At 36.8% G+C, this 27765-nt stretch overlaps 1 protein-coding gene across 6 annotated transcripts in view; it reads left to right on the top strand.

Annotated features, from left to right (window-relative positions):
* MET (MET proto-oncogene, receptor tyrosine kinase) overlaps nucleotides 1–27765 on the top strand; it is a 163782-nt gene that overhangs the window by 113608 nt on the left and 22409 nt on the right. For 5 of the 6 annotated variants that reach the window (XM_053662939.1, XM_053662938.1, XM_053662941.1 and 2 more), the window contains 9 exons: nucleotides 5322–5482; nucleotides 6916–7018; nucleotides 7138–7274; nucleotides 9691–9852; nucleotides 10629–10728; nucleotides 14813–15031; nucleotides 23693–23866; nucleotides 25544–25700; nucleotides 25890–26030. In XM_053662939.1, coding sequence (XP_053518914.1) covers nucleotides 5322–5482; nucleotides 6916–7018; nucleotides 7138–7274; nucleotides 9691–9852; nucleotides 10629–10728; nucleotides 14813–15031; nucleotides 23693–23866; nucleotides 25544–25700; nucleotides 25890–26030 — 1354 coding nt within the window. The remainder of the gene's footprint in view (nucleotides 1–5321; nucleotides 5483–6915; nucleotides 7019–7137; nucleotides 7275–9690; nucleotides 9853–10628; nucleotides 10729–14812; nucleotides 15032–23692; nucleotides 23867–25543; nucleotides 25701–25889; nucleotides 26031–27765) is intronic. The other variant, XM_053662942.1, reaches the window with a different exon arrangement.

Below are 27765 nucleotides of genomic sequence, written 5' to 3'. Positions count from 1 at the left end.
ATGGCTGTTTTCATTTAGTTATGGTTTGGGACTAGATTTGCACTGGATGACTAGGTTTTAAACCAAATTATTTTCTGTTGGATGTGACATAATTATTAAGACTTAGCTTGATCAGCCAAGGAATAAACTAGGAGACAGAAGAAATTAAATCTATATACCCCTTTTTGTTGTTCTTTAATACACTTTTAAAACCACATGTAATTTTATACTTTTGTAAACACTCGGTCTGGGAAATTTGAGACACTAGAAAGCTGAGCTCAGCTATTCATGAAAGGGATATGAGGAGTATGGTGTGTGTGTGTGTGTTTGTGTTTACACGTGTACCTGCACACACAGTTAAATCACAATTTCTTTTTAAAAATAGCCAAGCTGTTGTTTCAAATAAAGAGCGGGTTGAGAACTTGTACAAATAAAACATTTAATGTTAACCAAAGTGCTCCTTTTTATTTGTCATGGAAGGTACATTAAAATGGCAGAAACAGAATAAATATTTTAGAAATTTCTAGAACCAGAAACTCTCCTGTTTGAATCTTCTTCCTCTCTTACCTTTCCTAACTCCAATATTCTAACTGGCAATTCTGTGTCATGCGTGAGTCAGCGAGGCTTGGGCTGTGTGGGTGGAAGGAAAGTGGTGCAGCTGAGTCCATAAATCCCTTTCGGTTCATAGTTGTTAGGAAGATTTCATGCTGCACTACAGCGTGACATTCAGCATTCTTACTGCAAAAAAAAAAATAAGATTATTCATCTTCTTCTTATCTCTCTTAAACTCTGTAGGCATAAAACCCAGCTAATGTATCGGATGCCACTTTCTGATAAATGTATGTTAACTTGCTTTTCAAGGTACATGATGTTCAGTAGCTGAAATTCTTTACAGTTCCATATATGAGATATTTCAGGATTGCTAGCTCATTATTTTGTTTCATATTGTCTGATCTTGTACTTAAAGAGCAATGAGAAATGCTTTAGAAAAGGTAACCCTTTCACATGTATTCTGAATTTATCAGGATAAAATTGTCATATTTTGTAGGATTGAATTCAGTCCCAGTGAGACAATAAAGCAGTTGATTAACTAATAAAAATACTCAGATAAGAAGTGATATTTCATAGGGAGACAGATCATACAGTCAGTACACTGTCACCAGTGTATTTGTGACTTTTTTCCTACTGAAGAGGCAAATTTAATCTTTCAAAGTTTGTTGCTGTTGTTTTCCTATATACTCCTAACCTGGTTTCCTTTATTGTTAATAGCTTACATTACTATGATACATTATGAATTTTAATTTTCCAAGATTTTTTGTTGTTGTTTCTGGCTTTCTCATGTATTATCTTGATGGGTTTTGAAAACATGATCATTTAAATCACTTTCACCTGTGAAAGGACGAGAGCTCCTTTTGTAGCTATTTCTTCACCATCCAAACAGGTGGGAAACCCAGCCTCTGTGGCTTTATGCTGGACACTCATTTCCCTCCCACAAAGTCTCTCTGCCCTTCAGGTTAACTCAGAGTTTGCCAGCCCATTGTTGGTTCTATCAAAGGGTATGTGGTCCAATACTGCTTCCTTCCTTTCCCCCTGGAAGCGTGAACATGACCCCATAAGCTAGGGAAAATCCTCAGATGCCCACCTCTAGCATTTCAGTCTAGAGAGAAAACCTAAGCAGGAGCTGGTCTTTCAAAACCTGATTGTCTAGCCAAGTTTTTATAATACCCATTTCTATTGCACCAGTTGAATACCTCTCGGTGTCTTTTCTCAAATCATCACCCAATCCTTTTGCCTCATATAGAAAGTCATGATGTATGTAGAGTGACAGACTTCAGTTTTTACTTAGAGACAGGGGATCCAGCTGTGGGATTAAGCTTTAGGCAGCTGTTTTCTTGGGGGAGCCTCATTAGGAGAGGGAACAGAAGCTATATATCTCAAGCTTCAGACAGTCCAGGAGGTTAAGGTGTCTTATTCTCTCCTACTGGATTTCTAACAAAATAATAAACAGATAATTTTCTCCTAACAGTTCTCATTTAGCTAGACACGGACAAGTTAAGTTTTCACAAAAGGCATAACTTGTATAATGGATTTTATGGATAAAACAGCTACCGTAAAAGCATTAGGTTAAAACTTTAAAGGGATTTGGTAAACAAGAAAAGTTAAGGCACTGATTTGCAATTATTTGCTTGGGAAGAATGGAAATATCAGCAAATTTGAATTTTGCTAAGAGCCCTTCTACATTGTATAAGAATCACTTTTAGATTTTCACTAACTGGCCTTAAACAAATGCCTTTTTGAGTTGCTCTACAGCGGTGCTGTTTTCCCACCATTGTACTTTACAGCACAATTTACAATGTGCCCCCCCCAAAAAAAGAGCATTTCCTTTCTCAATTGTCACAAAGCTGCTAGGGAGAAGCTTATTTTTAACTTGGAAATTTGTTTTGTTTTAATAGTTTTAGTCTAAGAACTGTTGTCTTACAGACTTCCTAAGATCCCAGTGCTATCTTATTACAGTTACCAACGTTTTATTAATAAATTTAAACTTTACTTTTCACACAACAAGAGTAAACTTGCAATAATGAAATGAACCTGTTATTTATTTAACATTGCACAGGGTGGGCAGGTGGGGTACAATCCAAGAAATGAGATATAAAATAATGCCAAGGGAGATCATTAGAAACATTACAATAGAAGTCACATTTGGGGCCATCTTCAGTTCTGTTTTTTATCTCTTTCTAATACAAATAATATTTTTAACTTTTTTATTGATTATGCCATTACATTTGTTCTATTCCCCCCTCCATTCCCCTCCACCCTGCATACCCCTCCCCCACCATTTCCCCCTTTAGTTCATGAACACATGTCTCAAATTCTTTAGATTCTGTATTTCCCCCTACTATTCTTACCCTCCCCCCTATCTATTTTCTATCTACTGTCTATGCTACTTATTTTCTGTACCTTCTCCCCCCTTCTCCTCCTCCCACTCCCCTGTTGCTAACCCTCCATGTGATCTTCATTTCTATGGTTCCACTCCTGATCTAGCTGTCCTCTTAGTTTGCTTTTGTTTTAGGTGTGGTTGTTACTAACTGTGAGTTTGCTGTCCTTTCATTGTTCATCTTTTTTATCTTCTTTTTCTTAGGTAAGTCCCTTTAACATTTCATATAATAAAAGCTTGGTGATGATGAACTCCTTGAATTTGGTCTTATCTGAGAAGCACTTTATCTGTCCTTCCATTCTAAATGAAAACTTTGCTGGATAGAGCAATCTTGGTTGTAGGTCTCTGGTTTTCATGACTTGGAATACTTCTTTCGAGCCTCTTCTTGCCTGCAAGGTCTCTTTTGAGAAATCAGCTGACAGTCTGATGGGGACTCCTTTGTAGGTGACTGTCCCCTTAGCTCTTGCTGCTTCTAGGATTCTCTCCTTCATTTTAATCTTGGCTAATATAATGATGATGTGCCTTGGTGTGTTTCTTCTTGGATCCAACTTCTTTGGGACTCTCTGAGCTTCCTGGATTTCCTGGAAGTCTATTTCCTCTGCCAGAATGGGGAAGTTCTCTTTTATTATTTGTTCAAATAAGGTTTCCACTCATGACTCTTCCCCTTCTGATACCCCTATTATTCGAATGTTGGAACGTTTAAAGATGTCCTGGAAGTTCCTAAGCTTCTCCTCATTTTTTTGAATTCTTGTTTCTTCATTCTTTTCTGTTTGATCATTTTTTTTCTTCCTTCTGGTCCACTCCATTGATTTGAGTCCCAATCTCCTTTCCATTACTATTGGTTTCCTTTGTATTACCATTCATTTCAATTAGTTTAGCTTCCATATGTTTCTCTAATTTGTGACTAAAATCAACCAGTTCTGTAAGGATCCTGATAACCAGTGTTTTGAACTGTGCATCTAAAAGACTGGCTATTTCCTCATCACTTAGATCAATCAGTTCTGGGGCTCTGAGTTGTTCTAGAGCCATTTTTGGTCTATTCGCGCTGTTAAGTAAGCGGAGCGAAGCCTTAATTGTTTACCAGGACCGGGCGACCCAGGTCGCTGGTTTGTGACGCTGCGTGTGGGGGCGTGGTCAGAGAGGGAGCAATGGCGGTCCTCTCCGCCAGCCCAATCCGTCCAGTCACACCACTCGCCCCAGGCCTGTTTATCCGATCGGAATTGTGCGAGCCTGCTGCCCCGCGCATGCTTCCCTCCTCACTGGTTTATCCCCACGCAGATGCTTGATCAACCGCAGACAGCCCGCCGCGCCTCTTCCCTGTGTGTTCCCGTAGCTAGCCCACGATCAGCGCCTTCAGCAGCTCGCGCACCACCCGTTTGGGGATTTTTTCTTGCCAACCTGCTCCGCTGCTGGCTTCGCTCCTCTTACCGGTTTAGCTGAGCATTTAGTTGTCTTTGGACTCTGTATTGTCGATTTTCTGTGTGGCTTGGTTGTGTTTATTATTGTTAAAAATAGTTGTTCTTAGATTTGGTTGTGCACAGAGGCAAGGTGGTTCCACCTACACCTCCATCTTGGCCTTATTCACAAATAATATATTGAACGTATTAAATATTACATCATTTTTAAAGGCTGAATGTGTCAGTAACCAACTGCTATGTATCAAATAATGACCATATTTAGAGAAAAATCACAAATAAATAATAAATTTGAAGGAACAAATAAAAGAGCATAATTAACTTAATTCAAATGTTGTTGCCTGGTACATGGATAGATGATTTATAAATAAATGGCAGATATATATTGAATACTATCTATGTATGTGTTTGATATTATGAAAGCTGCTGAATGCAACTGAAAACACTGGATATAAAAAGAAAAGAAGTATTTGTGCTTCTTTCGTGCTTTCTTCTCTGGGTTGGGAATATCACAGCAACAGGAGTGTACCACACCCAGCAAGGTGTATGTTGGAGGTTGGCTTCTAAGGCCGATAAATTAGTTTGAGCAGAGTTTCATTTAGAGGCTCATGAAGGAATTACAATCCTTCATGCGTACTTACAAGCATAAGAGTCTGGGTCCAAAGCATGTCTTCTCTAGCCCAGAAGTTTCCTAGAAGATAAATTCATTTCAGAGTAGCCAGGGAGGCCCTTCATTCTCACCCCGGCTGAATCTGTTCTCTGTCTCATCTCTGGATCTCCTGAAAACAATTTGTTTCATCAGCATGTCAGATAGTTTTAATGTTTGTTCCAGATACTCTGAAATTTGTGACCATTATTTCTTCAGTGAAAATTAAATTTTTAGGTAGTGGGACAGTGAAATAATTTCAGACTATTTTAGCATACATATTTTGTTTTCCACAAGTATGAAAGATCATATATTGGGTTTTTAAAGTTCTGTATTGTCCTCATAGGTTTTCCCAACTAGTGCCCCTCTGGAAGGAGGGACAACATTGACCATATGTGGCTGGGACTTCGGATTCAGGAGGAATAGTAAATTCGATTTAAAGAAAACCAGAATTCTTCTTGGAAATGAGAGCTGCACCTTGACCTTAAGTGAGAGTACAACAAATATGTAAGGATCTTAAAATGCTTTGCTGGGGTGTGGCTGGAAAACAGGTTTTGTTTTTGAATGAATGTTTATGAAAATTGCACTAAAAGTTTATCCTTAAAGAGTCTTGGCCTATCTCATTCCTTGTGGATTAGCTTTGTCTTATTTTGTTAATCTTATTGACTGTCCTGGTTAAGGAGGGAGAAAGGTGACATTACCTGGGTGAAAAGGAGAGAAAAAATCCAGCATCTGCTAGTTTTGAGTCACTTTTCTAACAACTTTTCAGATGTTGGGTAGATTTTAAAGCAATGGTTGGAGTAACTCTGTTTTTAATGTCTTCAAATAGAGTACCCAGTAGCTCTTTCTATAAAAATCAGTAAATAACTCGATATGTACTCTTCCTTTTAAATTCACTTTCTATACCTCAGAAATGTACAGTAGCTGAATCACATTGTTGAGACTCATTTTTTGATGAGTTTAAATTTAGATTCAGCTGATATTTATTGACATTGTAATGTAAGGAGTGTACCTCATTTAACCATTCCCATATCCTGGGAAATAGCAGTACCATTTCTATTTTCCAAGGAGGTTCCTGAAATTCAGAGAGATGGAGTGTAGTTTAGCAGAAGTAATCCAGACAGTAAACATTGAACAGGCCTTCAAGCTCAGTTTTCCTGATCCAATACCTGTGCTTGTTCTGCTACATTCTATACATACCTTCTATTTGGATCCTGTAATGAATGAGAATCCAAAAACCTTTAAATACCATATAGTAACAACACACAAATGTTTAAAGTTTTATGGTTGAACCTAGTCTATCAAATGCTTATTTTATACCTAATAGAATTCCTTTCTTAGTCATTCCATTATAAATTAGAGCCTATAAAAGTGAAACAATTCATTATCTTCTTTAAAAAGATATTTAATAAAATAAATTATATTTATACTTTTTCAGGACTAAAAGATTATTTTAAAATAATCCTATGGAAAACCTATCACAATTTTATTATTTTTAAATAATTTAAATAAACACATAACAAATGTAATCACAGAACTGTACCTGTTGACATACTTTATTTAGTGAAGATATTTGGTTTATTTATAATTAGCCATTGTTTTATATGCTGTTGAAATACTGTTTGTTAAGTATGCCAAATATTATACCTACAGTTTTATAGGATTAGACTTAGAGTATTATGAACTTTTCACTTGGTGAAAACTTTTCACTTTTCATATCAATGAAGTCTAAATTGATGAGGTTTAACATTTCCTGTTTTGTCTGTATAAATAATATAATACAATCAATATAAAGTGAGCATAATAGCATAGAAATAGAATTATACACCTTTCAACCATAATGCTTTACACAAAACTCTGCTTTCTAACTTGAGTAGTCAGCCAAACCAGAAAATGCCTCCTTTGGACTTGCAATACATTTAACTTTGTATTTTTTTTAGGTTAAAATGCACAGTTGCTCCTGCAGTGAATGAGCATTTCAATATTTCCATAATTATTTCCAGTGATCGAGGGACAGCACGATATAGTACATTTTCTTATGTGGTAAGTCTAAACATTATTTACTGGATATTTATGAAGTAGGATATTTAATTGTTGTTTAATCTACTTAGAGTTATAAAATTAACAAGATACTTTGCTTTTTTGTTTTTACCTCTCATCAGGATCCTATAATAACAAGTATTTCTCCAAGTTATGGTCCTAAGACTGGTGGCACTTTACTTACTTTAACTGGAAAGTACCTAAATACTGGGAACTCAAGACACATTTCAATTGGTGGAAAAACCTGTGCTTTAAAAAGGTGCTGTAAATTTATTTTTAGTTGCATCAGTCATGTAATATTAATGTGTACATTTAACAAATCAAGAAAATATTATTCTTTTTTGTGAGAAAAAAATGAAGATATTTATCCTTTCCTGTCCTGCTGATAAAACTTCTTCCTTCCCAAACCCATCTCCTCCCTTTTGCTCATTTTTGTACCCTTCCCTTATTGTTTATTAATTCGACTGTTAAATTTTTTCTTTCCATTCACCTTCTCTCCTAATCTTGGTATCCTAGCTGTGCTATGAGCTGTGAGGTTCTAATGATTGACAATAAATTAAAATAAACATTTTCTTTTTTTAAATATATTTTATTGATTATGCCATTACAGTTATTCTATTCCCCCCTTCATTCCCCTCCACCCTGCATACTCCATCTCCCACCATTCCCCCCCTTTAGTTTATGACCATGTGTCTCAAGTTCTTTAGATTCTGTATGGCCCCTACTATTCTTGCCCCCCCATCTATTTTCTACCTACCGTCTATGCTACTTATTCTCTGTACATTCTCCCCCCTTCTCCTTCTCCCACTCCCTTGTTTCTAACCCCTCCATGTGATCTTCATTTCTATGTTTCTGCTCCTGATCTAGCTGTCCTCTTAGTTTGCTTTTGTTTTAGGTGTGGTTCTTAATAACTGTGAGTTTGCTGTCCTTTCACTGTTCATCTTTTTTGTCTTTTTCTTAGATAAGTCCCTTTAACATTTCATATAATAAGGGCTTGGTGATGATGAACTCCTTGAATTTGATCTTATCTGAGAAGCACTTTATCTGTCCTTCCATTCTAAATGCAAGCTTTGCTGGGTAGATCAACCTTGGATGTAGGTCTTTGGATTTCATGAGTTGGAATACTTCTTTCCAGCCCCTTCTTGCCTGTAAGGTCTTGAGAAATCAGCTGACAGTCTGATGGGAACTCCTTTGTAGGTGACTGTCCCCTTATCTCTTGCTGCTTCTAGGATTCTCTCCTTCATTTGAATCTTGACTAATGTAATTATGATGTGCCTTGGTGTGTTCCTTCTTGGGTCCAACTTCTTTGGGACACTCTGAGCTTCCTGGATTTCCTGGAAGTCTATTGCCTTTGCCAGATTGGGGAAATTCTCCTTTATTATTTGTTCAAATAAGTTTTCCACTTGTTTCTGTTCCTCTTCCCCTTCTGGTACCCCTATAATTTGGATGTTGGAACGTTTAAAGATGTCCTTGAGGTTCCTAAGCCTCTCCTCATTTTTTTGAATTCTTGTTTCTTCATATTATCCTGTTCAGTCATTTTTTTCTTCCTTCTGGTCCACTCCATTGATTTGAGTCCCAGTTTCCTTTCCGTTACTATTGGTTTCTTGTGCATTTCCCTTCATTTCAATTAGTTTAGCCTTCATTTGTTCCTCTAATTTGTGACTAAAATCAACCAGTTCTTTGAGCATCCTGATCACCAGTGTTTTGAACTGTGCATCTGAAAGTTTTGCTATTTCTTCATCACTTAGAGTTATGGGCTCTGGGGTTTTGAGATCTTCTTGAGCCATTTTTGGTCTGTTCTTGGTCTGTTTGCGCCTGTTAAGTATGAGGAGCAAGCCTTAAGTGTTCACCAGGGTGGGGCCACTCAGGTCACTGGGTTTTGATGGTGTATGTGAGGGCGGGGTCAGAGAGGAACAATAGCAGTCCCCTCTGCCACTTCCTGCTACTGGGGCCTGTGTGGTCCGTCTCACTGCTCTTCCTTCACTGGTTTACGGTTTATCTGCACGCCAATGTGTGACCTCGGTCAGCCCTCAGTGGGTCTGCCTGCTACTCCACACCTGGGATCTGCCCGTGGCTGCTGGCGCACCTGGGTCTCGAGCTTCGGTGGGTCTGGTGGGTCTTTCCTGTCTGACCCTGCTCTGCTGTTGGCTCTGCCCCTCTTACCAGTTTGGCTGAAGGGTTTGTCAGTCTGACAACAGTCAGACTTCCATATAGTTCAATTTTCTGTGGTTTGGCTGTGTTTTTGTTGCTAAAACTTTTTTGTTTTTAAACTTGGTTGTGCGAGAAGGTAAAGTGTTTCCACTACGCCTCCATCTTGGCGGAAGTCCAAAATAACATTTTCATCAAGGATTTACAGTTAGACTAAATCACTTTGGGGAGGTGACAAACTTGGGGGAGAATCAAATACCAAAAGGATACCTTAATAATTGTGTAAAATCCTAAATGTTTGAAGTCAAGGATAGCTCATTCAAACAAGACTAAATTTGGGATCTAGTCATATGTAAACAGCCTATATTAGAAAGAGCATTTTTCTAGATCACATCAAGAAATTCCTATTTAGGATCCATTGAGTGATAACTTTTTTATTTATGTATATAATTTTAGAATATGAGTCTGTGTACCTTTAATAATGAAGGTCCAATTTGCTCATTATTTGTTTTTTTCCTTTGGTACAGTGTTTCAGATAGTATTCTTGAATGTTATACCCCAGCCCAAACCACTCCAACTGAGTTTTCTATTAAGTTGAAAATTGACTTAGCCAACCGAGAGATGGACAGCTTCAGTTACCAGGAAGACCCTATTGTCTATGAAATTCATCCAACCAAATCTTTTATTAGGTAAGTAAAAATTTCTGGTAGGTATAAGAAAATAAGGAACATAAGGACGATTTGACTGTTGAGTAGTCAAGAGAAGATAAAAACTATGTTTTTATCTTTAGCTTTGATGCAGTTTCATTTCTTTTAAAAGCTGCCTTTCTAACTTAGAAGTAAAAACTATATTCTTGTTCGGAAAGCAGTTTGACTTTATTAATGCTAATTCATGCCAAGAAACATTTTATCCTAGTCTATTAGATTTTGAATGGATTTCAGTAAAAACGGCTTAATGTGGCATCATAGTACTTATGCACTTACATGATATCCATGTCGATTCTATCATAACCTTAATGCCCCCAAGTGAGATCACCCTGTTCCCCCCATTCTTAAGTGTATTTTCCCCTGCCTGATTTACACTCAGCTTTTTCCTATACTAGCATCCCTTTGAATCAATTTCTCAGTGGACCCAGTTCAGTCTGCCTTGTTCCATTAATTCTATCATTCTAGCAACAATAGTTAAGTTCATTCTTCTTGTATTTTTTTTCAGAGGAATAAAATTCTCTTGCATAGTTGGTGAATAAACAAACAAATGCATTTCTTCATTTTATGAAATGTAAATTTTTAACATACTTTCAAGTTAAATTTGTTTCCAAAGAACCGTTACCACTGAAGTTTCATTTGATTTTGGCTGTGACTGCAACTCGCAATCACTGGATGTGATTTAATTGAATTTCTTTCTTAAAATATTTAGTAGGGAAAGAACCTCTCAATATTGCTATTTTTCTATTCTATTTTGCCAGTGGTGGGAGCACAATAACAGGCGTTGGAAAAAACCTGAATTCAGTTAGTGTCCTAAGGATGATAATAAATGTGCATGAAGCAGGAAGGAACTTTACAGTGGTAAGTCCTTCAAGTGATACCTGTGATTAAAGTTCTGTGTCCCTGCCTCTACCACTGGGTTTCATGGTTCATAGGACATTTCATTTTGCCTTTAATGTTTGCTAGCTACCTCCCTTGCAATGTAGGTCAAGTAGTACTTTTATTCAACAACTAAAATTACCTAGTCTTGGGCTAACATTGTAAAAATAATACATGTGCACATAATGTTTAGACACAAATGACGATTAACAACTCGAGGCAGTGTTTGTAAAGACAGTCAGTACAAATATAAACCCCATCATTTCCTGTCTCAGTGAGTTCAAGGTGCTCAAACAAAAATACCATTGAGTGGGTGGTTTCAACAGCAAACATTTATTTCATAGTTCTGGAGGCTGGAAAGTTTAAGATTGATGAGCCAGCAGATCTGGGTGTCTGGTGAGGACACTCTTCCTCATTTGCAGAAGGCCATTTTCTCATCATAACCTCACATGAGGGGTAGAGAGAAAGAGGAAGGACACTCTCTATATCTTTTCTTATAAGGGCCCTAATGAGAACAACACCCTCATGACTTAATTACCTCCCCAAAGCTCTTCAAATGCTGTTGCACTGGGGATTAGGGTTTCAACAAATGAACTTGGAGGGATGTGACAAAAACTTTCAGTTGATAGCATTCCTGTAATATCCCTATTTCAATGCACCATAGAACATCAACCCCTTTGCTCTGTTAAAAGCCATGGGTAAAGTCTCCAGTATCATAGCATCATCCATGTCTAAGTGGCAGGCACACAGTGTTTTTTTACATTCACTTCTTACCATTCTTCTTGTCCCTTTGTTAGAACATTATCAAGTAATGAGAAAGAGCATTAGAATATTTATATACTAGTGTATGTATGTTCTTTGGTATTTCTCCACCTTTCCTTTTATTTTTAAGGTCAAATTTAACTGCATGCCTCCTTAAAAAAACTGACCTATTTTGTGCTCTAACAATTTATGTAGTTCACATTAAATAATGGTAATTTTACTTTAGATCTTAGGAAGGTTGGAGTTATTTACAGAGATTTCATATTTTTGTTGTTTATCTCTGATATAAAATGCCATAATCTCGTAGGGCTAGTGCACTCACTTAAAATGAAAGTTCTTGAGCTCCCTTTCAAGAAGGGTCTTGATTGGGCAGGTGATAGATTGAATTATAGCACTTTCTTTTAGATTACCCCCCTAATATTTCTTGAAGACTTAAGGCCACAGCATTCTTTAATTACAAAAACCAATTTCAGGCTAAAAATGTCAAGCCAAGAGACCAAACAGTAAGGTCACCCCAAATGAAATTTCCTTGACCTTCTCAATCAGTCACATTGCCTCACCTCTAAGGAGTATTATTAGATTCTTATCATATTCCTGAGAGATTGTACTCCAGGGAGTCACCATATGAAGCAGAATTCTTTGAAACCAATCCTCACACACAGCCACAAACAAAGTTAGAATACCACTGCTATTAATTTAAAGGACACCAATTCTCCACAACCAAGTACACCATTATTATACAAATGAGAACAACAGTATCCTTCTTTGGTGTTGTCATATAACTTTTTAAAGTAGAAATCTGAGTAGTCATTAGCTTACCTAATTTACATCAAGCCTCTTATTAAAATATGGCTAATTTTTTTCCTTTTCTCCCATAAGCATTTAACAACAGATAGAACTCCTCTTAGCTTTCTTCATTTATTTATAACCAAGTATTTATTTAAAACCTGTGTGACATAAGAGTAGCATATCCCAAGGAAGATTCAAACAATAGTAGAAGATAAAAATTCTATGTATTTACATAATCTGGAAATATAAACTTCTGTTATTTCAGCCACAAATGTAATACTAGTGCAATAGAACTATGCATTAGAATTAGACAAGAATATAAAGTTCAGTGAATCTGTTTGTTGTTTGTAAAAACTACTTCATAAAGAGACATATTCCTTCCATGTTTCCTGCTGCTTGTAGCATTTGAAGCTGACCATGATTAATTGAGCCCATTCCTTATTTAACTAATAAAATCTCCTGGTCAGGTCTGATTTAAGTATATTGATCCAGCTACAATAACTTTAAGTCCAATAAACTCTAATCTTTAAAAATAAAAATACTACGCGACTTGACATGGTGATCACACACTACAGCATACAGATGTTGTATTATAGAATTATATGCCTGAAACCTATATAATTTTATTAACCAATGTCACCCCAATAAATTCAATAAAAAAGAAAAAGAAATTAAAATTAAAATACTAATCACCTCAACAAAATGTGTATTAATCTGTTAATGTACATTATATCTCAAAAGCCAGCAGCTTGTTGTAGTTTCCAGAATTCTTGTTATTATATAGAGAATTATTGTGATAGCAGTAAAATTGTTCATTTCCATTTTTCAGGATGATAGGAATAGATTGCTTTCAGAATCATAAAATATAAATTTGATATAATATTAAATAATTTATGTATGTTGTATTTATATATCTATCTCTTTTCTCTATCTGCTTACAGCATATACTTTAAATGTAGGATAATTTCTTTCATTATTCTTAGAAGAAAATGTAAAATACCCCATTTTTTAAAAGATTTTATTTATATTTAAAAAAAAAGATTTTATTTATTTATATTTAGAGAGCAGAAGGGAGGGATAAAGAGAGGAAGAGAAACATCAGTATGTGGTTACCTCAGACACACCCCCCAAAGGGGACCTGGCCTACAACCCGAGCATATACCCTAGACTGGGAATCAAACCAGCAACCCTTTGGTTTTCAGACCAGCACTCAATCCACTGAGCCACAGTAGCCAAGGCTCAAATACCCAATTTTATTTGTGCTTCTTATGTATATCCTGAGCCCTTTTTCTGTTGCAGATGTAAGTAATTGTTTTATCTTTAATTCTGCTCATCAAAGTAAAGTAAATCTAAGAGGTGTTGTTGCATGTTTGTCTTTTCCTCAGGGTAAAAATGCAACCATTTTACCTTAAGTGTGCCACTTTGTGCTGCTGGTTTAGCCTAAGCACAATCAAGAAGAAACCACATTTTCCAAACTTCCATAAATAAAAATTCCAAAGAGGAGTGTTTGAAATGAGAGATGATGGGGCATGACATAATAATAGCAAAGTCTTTGTAAAATAGCGTAGGAAAAGATTTACCAACATAGACTATACAGTGAGGAAGAACCAGTACATATAGCATGAAAGTTAAGGCAGTGTCAGTTTTGGATTTACGTTCCTTACTGGTCTGATGATGTTAGCTCTGAAAGTTCAGTTTCTTTGTCTGTAAAATTTGAGTAATCCTAGCACCTATCTCATAGGATTATCGAGAGAAAAACCTTGAAAGTATTTTGTATAGAACCTGGCATTCAGTAATTGGTAATCTTAGAACACTAGAAAAATTACCTAACAACATAGTAAATTATAATACAGACTGTATGGTGCTTGGCAGTTGGCAAAGCATTTTACCATATAGTATCACACACTGTAATGACATTTTAATTTTACTTCCTAAATGAGGAAACTGAGTTTCCAAATAAAGGTTTGGCTGTGATTCTCACAGCTTGATTTAAAGCTCAGATGTAAATAAGGACTTCTCTTTTTTTCCATAAATTACTTTATTGTGGTTCAATTACAGTTGTCCATATTTTCTCCCCACTCCTCCCCCCCACCCCAGCCAAACCCACCCCCCTCCCTTGCTTCCACCCTCCTCCTTGGTTTTTTCCATGTGTCCTTTATAGTAGTTCCTGAAATAAGGACTTCTAATTGCACAAAGTTTATGTTCCATAAATGAGAAAGTAGTCCTTCCAGGAGACTGTCCTGTCTTCTCATGAAAAATAAAAGTGGTGGAGGGTGAACCATTTTCAGGTAGATCAACATAGCTTATTCTAAGGAAGTGAAGCTCTGAAGATTGCATTGTTTAGATAATTTTGCATCTATCATATTTCCAGAAATGTGTTCTTAAATATTAGAAAGTTAGATGCCAATTTTTTTCAAAAATTAGATATTTTAATTGATTGTGTGAAACGTGAAAGTTGCAGTTGATGTTCTCAAGTCATATTCTGTTTACAGTGGGTGATTGTGTCTTACTATAGGCATGTCAACATCGCTCTAACTCAGAGATAATCTGCTGTACAACTCCTTCACTACAGCAGCTGAATCTACAACTCCCCCTGAAAACTAAAGCCTTTTTCCTGTTAGATGGGATCCATTCCAAATACTTCGATCTCATTTATGTACATAATCCTGTGTTTAAGCCTTTTGAAAAGCCAGTGATGGTCTCAATAGGCAATGAAAATGTACTGGAAATTAAGGTAAGAAATTCTTAGAATGCCCTCTTAAAACATCAACTAGCACTTAATTGACTACATAGCAATGTGAATAGAATTGTTGTACTTGGTTGGTCTTTATCTTGTACTACATCAGCAAATATCTAAGCTCTGAAAAATATTTTTTTGGCATAAGATTAAAAGGTAAGTGTATAATCATAGACTGCTTTTTTAAGGAAGCATTTAACAACTATTTCTTTGTGTATATATTAAAAAGTAGCAAATGTGGGACACAAATCCATTAAAAAGGCTGCCTGTGATGCATTATCCTGCTGATGTTATATATGTATTTTCCTGGATACCTAAATGAGCTCATTATAAGATAAAAGGTAAGAGCCACGAAAGTAAATGCATCAACTGCTGTTCAGTACTTCCTTGAAATACTTGGAATTTTATGTCTGAGTAGTCATCTCTAAGCTGATTTATAATTGGAGCTGGATTTCTTCTCTGTTAGGAATATATTAGCCTCTAACTATAATTTAATTGGAGAACAACAGATCATCTTTTCTAACCCAGCCTGTTGCAAACAAAGAATACTAAAGCCCAGAGGGGTTAAGTGGTTTGACAAGTGATGAAATAGTGACTAGAATACAGTTCTCTTATGTTGCTTCAGTCATTTTTTTTACTTCAAATAGTAATAAAACAGGCAAAATTTATCAAGACTATGATTATTTATAGCCTTTAACTAGAAATACCAAAATATTTATACTTAAACATGTTATTTCTAGACAATTAGAATTTTTTACCTAAAAGATAGTCTGAATGCAAATATGAACAAATACAAAGTAATAGAAGAGGATCATTCTTGTTTAGATGTAATATGAATTATCGTAGATCATGTTCATCCAAGTAATAACACATTTCTACTGACATTTTTCTTCTTTTTCAACAAGATTTTATCTCCAGCCAAACCCATACACATGTTCACACTTATACAAGTTACTAATCTTGCAATTGTGTTTTGTACAATAATTAAGCAAACCCAGCATGAAATTAAATGGAAACCTGATTCAATGAACAACATGTTTACTGCAGCAAAATTCTCTCATCTGCTTTTTAATTAGTTTTATAGAGGGAGAAAAAGATTTTATCTCTACTTTTCTTTCAATAAAACTAATCTAGTGTGACCTTTTGCTTTCAACAATTACTGTGTTTCCCATTTGAAAGATTCCATTTGGTTTTTTCTTGGTGAAAACAAAAGTTTATTTGCAAATATTTTTATGTCCAGATAAACTCATTTTTCTATCCCTGTGTGTCTGGTGGAAGTATTAGAGATAAATAGTTCTTAATCTATCCTTCCAAGCACAGTCTTATATGAAGAAAACTTCTTTTTCTATAAATTAAATACCATTTTTCAATATCCTACAACATTGTTTGACCAAGAAAAAACATGATTTGACATTATTTCAGCCTTTCAGTGCTGTTCCCAACATGCCCCAAAGGATCTCTGGAAACAAGCATAAAACACTTTCTTTTCTTGCTTATGTATAGACTGACCCCTTTCTCTGACAAGTGTATAACACCTGTCAGTCACAGAGTGGCAATCTGGGGGAAAGGGAGCAAGTTTAGGGGTCTGTTTTGGTATCATGATTCAGTCATTTCCCATACTTCATTTTCCTTAAGTATAAGATGAAATCTAAGGTATAAGAGAATATTTATATGACAGCACTTTAACCTTTTACCAGTTTCTGAAGTTGATCACATTAAAACCTCCACCTCTCTTAAGACAGAATCTAAGAAAGCAAAGCATTAGAAAAGCCCTCTTCTGGACAAGCAGCAGACACTTTTTGATCAAAAGAAGTGATACTGTTTTATTTCATGTTGTGCGTTGTCCAAATACCATTCAAAACATGAATGTAGAGTCAGTGAAAGCACTGTGGGGAGAATCATGTGTTGAGAGTGAGATTTACTCCATTTTATTCCCAGGAAGAGTTCATGCTCCACAAGCAGCCATGCATATAAGAATTCTTTGGCTGAAAAGAGATTATGATATTTTCCCACCCTAGTTGTGAGAATTGCCTCAGGCAGTAATCAGTCTGGTGACTACATGTTGGAGAAGAGGGTCAGCCAAGTTTGGAGCCAGAGAATGTAATAGAGACCAAGGGTCAGTCACTCCTCAGAACAGATGAGAAAGCCCACTGATGTTCAAAGACTTATGAGCCAGGCTCAGTCAGCTAACAGCAGTGGTGGACAGTGGTTCTTACAAGTAGACATCTCTTTGGGAGTAGACATTTAGGGCACAGTGTTTGTCAAAGGCATGCTTACCTTCGTGTGGCACTTTAGTAAACACAGTACTTTGACATACATTATTTCATCTGAGATTCATGTGGACCTGCGAGGTTTGGGAAATCAGTAATCATTATCCCAATTTACAGATAAGTAAACAGAGGTTTAAAAAGATTAGGTGATTTGTCTTGGGTCACCTAGGTTGGGGGAAGGATGTCCAGCAGCAGGACTAGGGCTCATACTCAAGTGTCTTGATTCCAAATTTGGTCTTCCACTAAATAACAATGCTTTTCATTTTAACTTTCACATATAACAAAATACCTTTTATTTTTTAAGTATATTTTATTTTAAATTTTTTTAATATTTTATTTATTTATTTTTAGAGAGAGGGGAAGGAGAAAGAGTGGGAGAGAAACATCAATGTGTGGTTGCCTCTCATGTGTCCCATACTGGGGACCTGGCCTAAAACCCAGGCATATGCCCTGACTGGGAATCAAACCAGCAACCCTTTGCTTCACAGGCCCGTGCTCAATCCACTGAGCTACACCAGCCAGGGCAAAATATATTTTATTGATTATGCTATTACAGTTGTCCCATTTCCCCCCTTCATTCCCCTCCACACTGCACACCCTCTCCCACCCACATCCCCCCCTCTTTAGTTCATGTCCATGTGTCATAAGTTCTTTAGCTTCTACATTTCCCATATTATTCTTGCCTTCCCCCTGTCTGTTTTCTACCTACATTCTATGCTACTTATTCTCTGTACTTTTCCCCCTCTCTCCTCCAACTCCCCTATTGCTAACCCTCCATGTGATCTCCTTTCTGTGGTTCTGTTCCTGTTCTAGTTATTTGCTCAGTTTGTTTTTGTTTTAGGTGTGGTTGTTAATAATTGCAAGTTGCCTGTTATTTTACTATACATGTTTATCTTCTTTTTCTTAGGTAAGTCCCTTTAACATTTCATATAATAAGGGCTTGGTGATGATGAACTCCTTGAACTTGACTTTATCTGAGAAGCACTTTATCTGCCCTTCCATTCTAAATGAAAGCTTTGCTGGATAGAGCAATCTTGGATGTAGGTCCTTGCCTCTCATGACTTGGAATGCTTCTTTCCAGCCTCTTCTTGCCTGCAAGATTTCTTTTGAGAAATCCGCTGATGGTCTTATGGGCACTCCTTTGTAGGTAACTGTCTCCTTTTCTCTTGCTGCTTCTAGGATTTTCTCCTTCATTTTAATCTTGGCTAATATAATTATGATGTGCCTTGGTGTGTTCCTTCTTGGGTCCAACTTCTTTGGGACTCTCTGAGCTTCCTGGATTTTCTGAAAGTCTATTTCCTTTGCCAGATTAGGGATGTTCTCCTTTGTTATTTGTTCAGATAAGTTTTCCACTTGTTTCTGTTCCTCTTCCCCTTCTGGTACCCCTATAATTTGAATGTTAGAACGTTTAAAGATGTCCTGGAAGTTCCTAATCCTCTCCTCATTTTTTGAATTCTTGTTTCTTCATTCTTTTCTGTTTGGTTGTTTCTTTCTTCCTTCTTGTCCACTCCATTGATTTGAGTCCCAGTTTCCTTCCCATCACTATTGGTTCCCTGTGCATTTTCCTTCATTTCACTTAGCGTAGTATTCATTTTTTCATCTAATTTGTGACCAAATTCAACCAATTCTGTGAGCATTCTAATCACCAGTGCTTTGAACTGTGCATCTGATAGGCTGGCTATCTCTTTGTTGCTTAGTTGTATTTGTTCTGGAGCTTTGATCTGTTCTTTCTTTTGGGCCTTTTTTTTTTTTGTCTTGTCACGTGGTTATGTAGTGAGGGGCAGAGCCTTAGGTGTTCACCAGGGCAGGGCAACCCAGTCGCTGGGTTGTGATGCTGTATGTGGGGAAGGGGTCCAAGAGGGAACAGTGGCACATTCTCTGCTCTCTGTTGGATTTCACTCCCTTCCCCTGCTTTCCCCAAGCAAATGAGGCCTTTCTGGTGCTGATTCCCATGTGGGTGGGCTTGTGTTTGTTCTAGAACCCTATCAGTCTCTCCAGTAAACTCTCCTGTGAGGCTGGGAGTCTCTCTCAGCACCTCAACCCACACAGGTATTTTCTATCAGTGTTTTGAGGCTTCATTTCCCCATGCTGGGACCCTGGATCGTGTGGTCTGTTTCACTCCCCAGTTTCGCCTGGTTTATCTGCACACAAATGTGGGACCACCCAATGAGCCAGCTGCCTTGTGCGCTGTGCCCTGCTCCACAATTGCCACGTCACTGGGTTGCCACCTGGGCCTGAGGTCTGCCAGCTGCCTCCTGCGCACCCAGTGCCTGCCTGGTGCCATCTTGTGTACCTGGGTTTTGTCAGCTGCTGCCTTGTGTGCCTGGTGCCACCACTTTTTTGCCGTGACTCCTCTCTGCCCAGCTTCCCGACTGTGCCCCTCCTACCAGTCTGGATGAATGTGTCTATTTTAACTCCTTGGTTGTCGGACTGCCATACAGCTCAATTTTCTGTCAGTTATGGTTGTTATTTTGTTGCTAAATTGTTGGTTTTTTCCTTATTTTGGTTGTGCAAGGAGGCACAGTGTGTCTATCTAGGCCTTCATTTTGGCCAGAAGTCCCAAAATATCTCTTATAATGGGCTTTTCTTTTATGTGGTACATAGATATCTACACAGTTTTTTAAGTGGAATAGCTCTAAACTGTTTCAAATATCTAAAAATCAATTCTTATTATATGACTTTTTGTGTATGAGCATATTTTATGGAACTAGAGAAGTACAGTATTTAATGATAGAACAATGACTGCCGGGCACTGACCTGTGGGTTTATGTTTTTCTGGAGCACTTTTTATATATGTTTAGAGAGATACTTCACAAGTCCAGTCTGGTGAAGTCTGCTAAAGTAGGAAACAGGAGGCAGTTAGGTCAGCTAAGGCAGGGAGCAGAGACTTGGGCTATGACATTGCAAGCACAAGAACAAATGTTGGGAGGTCAGGAAGGCCTATGTAAGTGTCTGGGCATCAGAAGGGAGAGTAGCTCTGATCAGTGTGGCTCAGTTGGTTGGGCATTGTGCTGCAAAGCAAAAGGTAGCCAGTTCAATCCCAGGCCAGGGCACATGCCTAGGTTGAGGGTTCAGTCCCCAGTTGTGGCATGTACGACAGGTAACCAGTCAATGCATCTCACATAGATATTTCTCTTCTTCTTTCTCTCCCTCCATTCCCCTCTCTCCAAAAATAAAAAAATAAAAATTAAATTGAACATATAGAAGGTAGCATAGTTCTGATCTAAACCAGTCTGTCTGCCTCCCAGAGCCAGCCAGAGATTTATTCCTACCCCTCTGACAATTTTACCTGCAACCGTAGGCCCAATCCCAACCACAACTACTCTAAGGCCAGTTCTATCTCCAGGCAGGATGGGGATGAAGAACTCTTTTCTTGGAGGTTATTTGGCTCAGTATCAAGGTCTGTTCTTATTGATGGTACTCATAAACTAGCATTTTCCTGTATTTTACACATTAATATGCATTGTGTTAAAAAAAATTCAGGGCACATAGAGAACACCTGTGAAGAAACCAGTTTAATTTATGTTCACCAAGCTTTTGTCAAATGACCTGGGAATTTTTTCCCCAAATGCCTATTAAGTTTGTGCTCTCAGTTTCAAAACTTTCTGTGAAGATTCCTTGGCCTGCTTCTTAAGCTGAGGAACTCATGTCCTCTGGATAAATCATAAATCTGACCCCCCAACCACCACCGTCATCTCACTAGTGCCAAACTGCTGCCAAACTCCCTGGACTGTTGTCTGGCTGAGTCCTGCTACCAACCAGCACCTTAAGGCCTTAGCTGACTTTCCCAGACTCAATTTTGTGGCCACCATGATATACAAAAACTTGTAAGACCCCTTCTATTATAATGCTATTTTTAAAATCCTACCCAATTCCACTCCCTTATGCTGTGTCCTATAATCAGCTCAGACATGGGTTCTTGGGCCTGAATCCCAGATAGAAATATGTGTTACACCTGGCCAGAGTTGGAGAGAAAAGGGAACAAGGAGCATCCTAATATTATACATTGGGAATAGTTTTCACTTTAGAAAGTTATTCATTTTAACATTACGGTGAGAAGAAAAACTTATTAATCTTTATAATTTTAGTAAAAAGAATATGTCTGACACACAATAGATGGTAAGAAGATTTTGTATCAAATGGAATTTTATTTGTTTCATGACCAAGTTCTTTCTTGAACCTTATTTCTCAATGTGCAAAGCAGTAATAGTAATAATACCTACCTTAAGAAGATGTCTTTGCTGGATAAAATGAAGTAGTTATACCTCTAAATTGCTATGTGTGTATAGGGGATCCAAGACCAGAAAGTTTCTTCTACGTTTCTATTTTTTACAAATTCATATATTGCCATTTCAATGACTAAAAACCCACCTAATTTTGTAAATATGTTCTTATATTTAATAATACTTAATATTAAATAATGAAAAAGTAGCCCTGGCTGCTCTGGTTTAGTGGACTGAGTGCTAGCCTGGGAACCAAAGGGTTGCCAGTTTGATTTCCAGTCAGGGCACATGCCTGGGTTGTGGACAGGGTCCCCAGTTGGGGGCATATGACAGGCAACCACACACTGATGTTTCTCTTTCTCTCTTCCTCCCTCCCTTCCCCTCTCTCTAAGAATAAATAAATAAAATCTTTAAAAAATAATGAAAAAGGACGTAATGTTCTAAATATATACCTTTTCCCCACAGCTCTATAAAGCTATGTTTATTTTAAATGATAAAAGGTAGCCTTAATCTATTTCTATTTTTCCTGACTCAGGTCCCTCTGTTACATCATGGTCAGCTACCAGTACCACTTTTGTGATATTTTGGGTTGAAGACTTGTAAGATAATTACTGAACATACAAAGCTAATAGTAATTTCTTATGTATGTCACTGCTTTTCATGTGTTCCTTAGTAGGCACAAATGAAAAGGGGTTCAGTTGTGTAGCTGTGTGATCTGTTTTTGTTTTAGAGAAGCCTTTATGCAACATCCAAAGAGATCCTGAGCCTAAAAGGAGTATTGGAAATGTAAATGCAGTATGTTCATCCCTTTCCCCAGCTTTCGTTAGTATCTAAGCGAGCAAGACACATTTTAGTCATTCCCTCATAAATTAAGTCCTCCAGCTCTTTAATCTTTTTCTTTGTCATTCATCAAATTCCCTCCAATCTGTGAGTGCCTTAGCCTTCCTCAGACCTAACCAGCAAGTTGTACTTGAAGCCCCAAAGTGACCTATTAGATTTATGTGCTTCTATGTTGAATTGCCCCATGTGGCTGACCTAGTTCACCGGAGTGCACATACATGTTATAAGGATAGTTTTTCTATATCTGTTTTTTCTTAAACCCCAGATTCATGTTAGAAAAAAGGACTTTCTTCCAACTTCTTCTCCCAGAATAATGTCTGACCTACCAATCTATTAAGATCCATATGAGACGATGTATGTAAAAGCAGTTTGCTAAGTGTTAAAGATAATATAAAACAGAGTATCAGTGCTGCAGTTTACCGGCTGCTCTTTGTCTAGATGAAAAGTAATATGTTTTGATATATCTTTCCTCTAAGTAATGGTGTTTTAATAAGTAGCCATATTCATTATTTATTGATATGAGAAATTTTTCCTCTATTTTTATTTCTTTCCCATGCTAATGATTGGTTTCTTCAACAAAGCATCAATATTTTGTAAATGCCTAATGATAATTTCAGTTAACTAGATATGTCAAATTGTACAATTTTTTAAATCCTCATGTAACCATGCAATTGTTCAAAATAGGTAACCACGCAATTGTTCAAAATAGGTAACCATGTACTCAAATCATAATAAGGGTCACATGGCATCTTACAGGAATTTTCTTAAAAATAAATTTATTTATGTATAGGATTTAACAGTTCGAGAAGGATGAAAAGAAACTTTCCTATTCAAACACAGAAGGAATATATTAACATGAATGAATGAATTAAATGAGAGTTTCGGGAGATGGGACCCAGGCATCAGCATTTTATAAAGCTGCCATTGTGGTTCTAAAAGTGGAGCCAGAGCTAAGTTGCACTACATTAGGCAGTGTTAGGTGGCACAACAACTAACTCTAAATTGCTTCCATTTTGCCAACCATCAAGACCCCCTGGGTAAGAGTTCATTTAATGTAAGCATGTGAACCAAATCCCTCTCTCCTTTTCTTTGAAATCCAGTTCCATGGAAAACTATGTGCCGTGACTTCTGACTACTCCATGCCTGAAGTGGTCATGCTTTCTTTCAGCCATCCAAATTCCCATGAAAATGAATATCATAAACTGAGTATCATGTGCCTTGGCAAACAAAATGGCCTATATTTACAGTATATTTATATCCCTTCACAATTGTTAGTATTCCTGCAAAACTATGAAGTGCTAACAACCTCTTTTTTTTCCTTCCAGGGAAATGACATTGACCCTGAAGCAGTTAAAGGTGAAGTGTTAAAAGTTGGAAATAAGAGCTGTGAGAATATATACTCACATTCTGAAGCTATTTTATGTACAGTCCCCAATGACCTGCTGAAATTGAACAGTGAGCTAAATATAGAGGTGGGATTCCTGCATTCCTCTCACGATGTAAATAAATATGCTAGTGTAATTATGTCACTTGCAGGCTTAAAATAAATCATTAAAGCTCATTTGTGTGTTGGCTTTGGCTCATCAGCTCAGCCTGGATTCTTGGTTGTTATTTTAGAAATAGTGAGTTTTTTGTTTCACTCTCCTTCCCAAGCTTGAGAGAGTAGATTTCAGAAGTCCTTCCCAGCCACACTCCCTTTGCATCATGCCACACTCTTGCCAATCTGCTCTAGTTCTCAGGAGGGATAAGGACACATCCAAGATTGCCCCTGCCCTTACCTCCCAGCACCCTAGAAGGCCAGAGCCTTTATACCACTGCCTTCCACAGTAATCTCAAATGCATGGACCTCATAAGGAAAGGAATGTATATGCATGGGACAAAATAAAATAGAAGTTAAACTATTTTGCAGGAACTTCTTCAATAGACAGCTAAATCAGATAACCTGGAACCAGAATGAGTGATTTTTTTGCACTCTTTTTTCTTAAAGAGCCTTATTGAGATTAACTCACATACCATACAATTCACACATTTAAAGTATACAGTTCAATGGTTTGAGGTATGTTACAATATTAATATTTTTACTTGTGGTAAAATATGTATAACAAAATTTGCCATTTTAACCATGTTTTAGTGTACAATTCAGTGGTATTAATTACACTCACAATGTGTATGCAATCATCACTATCTAATCCTAAAACTTTTTTATCACCCCAAACAGAACTCTGAAACCATGAAGCAGTTCTATCACATTTCCTCCTCTTCCCTGGCCCTTGGGAACCTCTAATCTACTTTCTGTATTTATAGATTTGCCTAATCTAGATATTTCATATGAGTGAAATCATATGATATTTGTTCTTTTATGTCTAGCTTATTTTGTTAGCATGTTTTCAAGGTTTATCCATGTTACAGCATGTGTCACAACTTCATTACTTTTAAGGCTGAATATTCCATTTTATAAATATACCAGGCTGAATTTTCCATTGTGTAGATATACCACATTTTGTTTATCTGAGAATAAGTACCTTTTAAAGGGTTCCTGAAATCTTCTGAAAAGTTATGAAATGAAAAACTACAAAGAAAGTTAGAAAATTTAGGGCTGAATTATGAACTTCAAGTTTGGAATTTAGAAGAACCATAAATCCTAAAAATTATACAATGTTAGAGCTAGAAGGGACCTCAAAGATTTCCTCTGTGTATCAAAACTGATTTTAAATATTTTAAGGCTTTATTATGCCATAATAATGATCATTTACTTCTAATGGTAAGTCTCCTTTTTCCTCTACTCTACCCTATAGGACAGAATTATTTCCCATTGTCTCTGTTTTTTTACTATTTATTTATACCTCTATGGGACACATCACATTGCATTATAATGATCTATTTGTGTTTACCTCCCCTTTTGTAATGCAATTTCTCAAGATCAAAGACAGCTTTCTATCCCTAATACCTAGTTACAAGTACAAACAGCTAAATATCATATTAGTACTTCAGAGATCAGTAGCCCTTAATCACTAAAATAGGGAAGCGGAATTGAGGGATGTCTTATTACTCTGGAGGCAATCATGCCACTTACAGGAGAGTCGTAACCAGGTGGTATTTTTGATTCAACCTGTTTAGTATGTTTTGTAGTAATCTAAAATAGCCAGCTAAATTCTGGCATTTCTTTGTCATTTTAGTGGAAACAAGCTGTTTCTTCAACTGTCCTTGGAAAAGTAATAGTTCAACCAGATCAGAATTTCACAGGATTGATTGTTGGTGTTGTCACAATATCTGTAATACTCTTCTTATTACTTGGGCTTTTCCTGTGGCTGAAAAGGCGAAAGCAAATTAAAGGTACATTTTTAATTGTTTGTTTTAAGGTGTTACCTTAAGAATACAGTCATTACAGTTTAAATTTGTTACATTCTGTGCACCATTGTATATGCAATCCATAAAACCCATGAACTCTTGTCACTCGGTTAAGCTCTGCTGAGACCCATGATAGCCAAGTCTTTAATGAACTCTTTCTCTCTCTGTTTTAAGATCTGGACAGTGAATTAGTTCGCTATGATGCAAGAGTACACACTCCTCATTTGGATAGGCTTGTAAGTGCCCGAAGTGTAAGCCCAACTACAGAAATGGTTTCAAATGAATCTGTAGACTACCGAGCTACTTTTCCAGAAGGTAAATTTAGTTTGTTTTTCTGAGAAGTACCTATATATACACCTCAGTGGGTTGTGGCATTATTGTTTATTTTTGGTTTTGCTTTCATATTTTAATAAAAATATAAAAGAAGTATTTACCTCTCTTTGGCTAAAGAAGTATTTAATATGACACATAATTACAAGGCTCTTATTTTAAAATGAACTCATTTATATATTATATTAGATTTTTAGAGTCTTTAAGCTCTTTTCTCACAAAAGGTTAATTTTTATTTTTCAGTTACTGTTGACTTTCCATATTATATTAGTTTCAGGTGTACAGCATAGTGGTTAGACATTTATATACCCTACAAAGTGATCCTCCCAGTAAGTCTAGTACCCACCTGACACCATACATAGTGATTACAGTACAATTGCCTATATTCACTATGCTGTGGTTTACATCCCCCGTGGCTGTTTTTGTAACTGCCAATTTGTTACCTCAAAAAGATTAATTTTAAAATAATTTGAGCAAACATAAGGTGTTGATCATTTCAGCGCAATGTTAAGAAATTATAAAGCTCTCTTTAACAACCCAGGAAAAGTTAAAATACAAAGTGTGTATTTATTTAAGTATATGTTGACACTGCTATATTTCTTACCTCCAAATGTTGATCCTCAAACATTTAAATTACACCTTTAGTACTCCTTTGAAGGATTCTCCATGAATAGTCAGTAAACAGCCTTTTACCCTCAGCATTCCAGGACTTTAATATATTTTGAGTCATATCCAATAAAAACCTTCATTTATGCTATTTAAAAAGGAAGGATTCATATCATCTACTTTACAAAACAGTAGGCCTAATAATGGTTAGGTTAACCAGCATATTTCACATTATTTTATTTAAAATCTCCTGGTAAAAGCAAAATGTCTGGATTGTATCTGCTCTGTTATCTTTAGAAGTTACAGGACGTGAGTCAAATACAGGGATTTCCCTGTTTGAATATTTACCACTGGACAAATAAAATGAGTCACAGATGGTCGAGGATACTGGAAAACTTAGAAGCTGATCCTCCAAACAAGTGCAAGAGCAGCGAGGCATTTAACATTTTAACTTTTTTTTACATTTACTGCCTCTTATGTATTGAAGTTTATATTAATTCTATATAGATACACATAAATACTATCTTTGCCCACCTGACTCCATTTGCTACTAAAAAAACCATGCCCTTAACAACATGGACAAATCAAATCTATTTTATGGTTTTGAAATTTAAGCTTTTATTTCTTACATTCACCTTTAATAGCTTTAATCTACAATATGATAATTAAAATTCACAAGTAATTTTTTAAGGCTTAATCTTCTTTCAACTTCATTACTCATCAAACCTCTATCATCACTGGTAAGAAGCTTGAGTTCCACCAATTTTTCTACATTGAACCTGCTCCATGGAGACATGGAAAAGTAAAATAGGCAAAAAGAAGGTCATCCAGAGAAAAGAAAGAAAATGCACAGCCAGCATCTAATGAAGAGGCAACTACAAAGCTTTTCTCTGTCTGCTGGGGACAGCCTCTTCATCAGTCTTTCATGCAGACCTAGGATTCTCTGTGATGTTACACCAGAATCACACATTAATGGTTTCAGTGGCTTATGCTCCTGTTTGAACTTAACCCCAGGGTCAATAGAATTTTCGTGCCAGGGGACTTTTTTCCTGTGTTCTACCAAGAATTTCTCTCAGTCTCTGCACCTTGAGAATTTAGAACCCTGACATCTAGG

This window comes from Artibeus jamaicensis, unplaced genomic scaffold (assembly GCF_021234435.1).
Source record: "Artibeus jamaicensis isolate MK-2021 breed Jamaican fruit bat unplaced genomic scaffold, CSHL_Jam_final contig_311, whole genome shotgun sequence".
Classification (NCBI taxonomy): Eukaryota; Metazoa; Chordata; class Mammalia; order Chiroptera; family Phyllostomidae; genus Artibeus; species Artibeus jamaicensis.
The sequence above is the reverse complement of the archived record's forward strand: the minus strand, read 5'-3'. Positions and strand labels throughout refer to the sequence as shown.